General features: G+C 30.6%; 1 protein-coding gene across 1 annotated transcript; it reads right to left on the minus strand.

Moving 5' to 3' along the window:
* Window positions 1-577: 577 nt before the first annotated feature.
* On the minus strand, window positions 578-2,378 carry LOC119672650 (serine/threonine-protein kinase polo-like). The gene is made up of 5 exons (XM_038083758.1): window positions 2,075-2,378; window positions 1,727-1,951; window positions 1,257-1,654; window positions 822-1,206; window positions 578-763 (listed from the first exon to the last, which is right to left on the minus strand). Exons 1-5 carry the CDS (start codon window positions 2,171-2,173, stop codon window positions 578-580), a joined length of 1,293 nt encoding a protein of 430 aa, XP_037939686.1. The 5' UTR covers window positions 2,174-2,378.
* Window positions 2,379-3,252: the final 874 nt, after the last annotated feature.

A 3,252-nucleotide genomic window follows, 5' to 3' on the forward strand; every position in this document is an offset into this window, starting at 1 on the left:
CAATTGTATAATATATATGAAAAGTTTTGATCTTTGTTTTAAAGTTTTTATAATTTTAAGTTAATTTAACTTTGTTTCTATGTGATTTTTCTGTCTATGCTTATTACTAAGAGTTAAAAGCCAAGATATTTTGCAGTATTAGCATACGGGGTTTTACGTGCCTAGTACCGTTTGTGGGTAATAAAAATCACATAATTGAGTTTTATTCTTCAAGTATCATTGGGTAAGAAATATGTTTTAATTTTGTGTACATGATCTATAGTATAGTGTTTGCAGTGAAATCCAAATTGGTGGAAAAAGATTAGGTTACGACACTCTATAATTAATTTTTTGGATACAATTCTCTTTGAAAGTGCATGAAAGGACAAAGTGATTGCTTTCGGAAAACATATTTTCAACAATACATTATATGTGCAAAAAAAAAAAAAGACTAAGTTGCACATTAAAATATAAATGATTTCAGGACGTATATTTAAAAAAATATAAAATATAAATATAAATGTATCTTGTAAAAGTGAAAACTAATTTATATCTTATCTAAAATATATTGTTTTACACATTAAAGGTTAATTAATACTTACATTTGATTAGGTAATAAAATAAGTTTAGTAGTATCGTTAAACATAACTCCAATTCCTTCATCACAAAGCTGATATCCGAAACCATATTTATCGCTATAATCAACCCATTTCGATATCCAAAATAAGGGTTGAGCAGCAGGATCAGTATTTTCGTCTCCCAAATTTCCATCCAAAAGAATTGGCTTTTTATTAAATACATAAAAACTAGTACCAATTTATTTAAAATATTTTATAAATTACCTTAGCGTTTATTAAATTGGTTAATTGTTGATATAAGCTTTCGACGTCACTTCGATAATCTTCACTATGACGACAAACTTGTGCAGATGCAGTTATAGCATCATGCAAATTTTTTTTTAAAAATGTCGATTCTAAACGTGTTTCATCGCGTAATCGGTTTGATTCAATCAATGGTTTGCGTTGCATTGATTCTGTATCAATAATTTCATTTGCTCCAAGACGTGGAGCCATGGTGAGGCATGAACTAGGCAATGACATTGGCACTGGAGAACTGCTCAGAAATTCGAAACGTAATAAATCAGTAATACAAGGACGATTATCGGGGTTGGATTGAAGCATTGCAATCACCATATCAGCTGCAGATTTCCGCAAATAACTTGGAACTCTGTATACCAATTATTAATACTTTTCAAATAGATTACTACATTTAATTACCTATATTCACATTTTTTTATTTTGGAATAAGTATCTTTTAACGTTTTTGTTTCAAAGGGTGGCTGACCAACAAGCAATGTATACATAACACATCCAATAGACCAAATATCAACTTCAAAAGAATGGCCTTTTTTTGTCAGTATTTCAGGTGCAATATAATTTGGTGTGCCGCACAGCGTTTTTTTACGCTCACCTTCATATTCAATTCGTGTTGCTAAACCAAAATCGCCAATTTTAACATGTAGAAGATCATCTAGAAACAAGTTACCAAGTTTCAAATCGCGATGGATGATTCGGTTTTCATGTAAATATTTCACTCCTTGTATTATTTGATATATATAGTACCGGCACTCATATTCTGTAATAGTTTTTCTACGCTTATGAAGTTCCATCATTGACTGAAAACATATTGTATATAAAGGCTACATTAGCACACATTTTATTGCAGTTGTTTAAATAATTTCAAATACCCTTTTTTTGCATAATTCTAAAACTATATAAATATTATAGCTATCTTCAAAATATCCGTGAAATTTCACGATATTATTATGGTTAAGGCTTCGATGTATTGTTATTTCCTGCGTCATTTTTTCTTTTTGGTTATGCTTCATCATGAGTTTTTTTGAAACTATTTTGCCTGCATAAACATCATTACTTTCAACATCAATTATTTCATAACATTTAGCAAACCCGCCCTGAAATATAAAATTAAATAAGGAATATATAAAAGGACCATTTTTTTTATAATGGTTGTGTATATATCTGTTAATGAACTGCAATATACATATTCACAATTCCTTTTTTGCAGGAAAAATTACCTTGCCAAAAAATCGTTTACGAGTATATGTGGTACGGCTGCTGGAATCGTAAAGACGCTCTGGAATGTCATTATTTTTTTCATCAATTTTGGATGCCATTACTTTGATCACACAGCACGTTGCTCCTTTACTTGAAATCAATATTCACCACTGTATACAGTTTAAGTTTACAATATTTACTACAACACAAAATATATTAAAACCTAAAATTGCACTTTTAAAGCAATATTAAACGATCGCTACAGAATACTGAAAATAGCGCAACAAACTAAAAATCGTAAACTGTAAACCGTTTAAAAATTTTCAAAATGAGAGCTGACCACAGTGCTGCATTTCTAAATAAAGTTAATAATATGATGTATACACCTTACACTTGATTGATCAAATTTGTTGAAAAGTTAACATGTTTTATTTTATAAATGAATTGAAATATTAACTATTAGGGTGTTCACGGGGCACTGGTTATCGGGTTATGTGATGATAAAATGAAAAAGAACCTGTGTGCACCGTGAACAGATATTTATGTAGGTTATCTGGTTATTTTTATACAACCAGTTGTTCTTTGTTTTTGTCGTAAGTACAAAGAAATTTAAATTTCAAAATCAAGACAAAATGCCTAAAAAGAGTATAGAAAATCAAATTATAGACTTCAAAATAAATGCAGCTATTAAAGATCTTGAATTTAACGAAGGTATGTGTTTTAAAGCTTCATAGTTGCAAAAATCAAAGTTTTTCCATTTATAGACACAGCACACTTCGATCAATGGTACGCTCTCATTGATGAAAGAATGGATGAACTACTGGAAGATGTAAGAACAATCACATTTTATCGACGAGGGGATGAACTAAGTGTGCCAAAATCCATTCATTGGCGAGATAATATTTTATGTTGTTTCGACGAAGGACGATTTTTGCAAATGTTACGTGTCAACAAGAGTCAATTTGCTCGTCTTGTTGAAATATTTGCAAATGATATAATATTCAAAGGTCCAGGATCCAATATACAACTGCCCGTGGATTTTCAACTCGCGATAGTACTATTCCGTTTAGGCTCTTCAGGAGAAAGTACATCAGTGCGAAAAATCGCGACAATTTTTGGAGCGAGAGATGGTGGCACTCTGACTACAATTACCCAGAGAGTATTTTCAGCAATTTTGAAGAAATTACCGGTATACATT

Source organism: Teleopsis dalmanni, chromosome 1, assembly GCF_002237135.1.
Source record: "Teleopsis dalmanni isolate 2A chromosome 1, ASM223713v2, whole genome shotgun sequence".
In the NCBI taxonomy this organism is placed as follows: Eukaryota; Metazoa; Arthropoda; class Insecta; order Diptera; family Diopsidae; genus Teleopsis; species Teleopsis dalmanni.

Coding starts and splice junctions, on each gene's coding strand:
- LOC119672650 (XM_038083758.1), bottom strand. CDS start 2,173: ATGGCATCCAAAATTGATGAAAAAAATAATGACATTCCAGAGCGTCTT. Junction 1,952..2,074: donor GTAAACGATTTTTTGGCAAG/GTAATTTTTCCT, acceptor TTTATATTTCAG/GGCGGGTTTGCTAAATGTTA. Junction 1,207..1,256: donor ATAAAAAAATGTGAATATAG/GTAATTAAATGT, acceptor ATTGGTATACAG/AGTTCCAAGTTATTTGCGGA.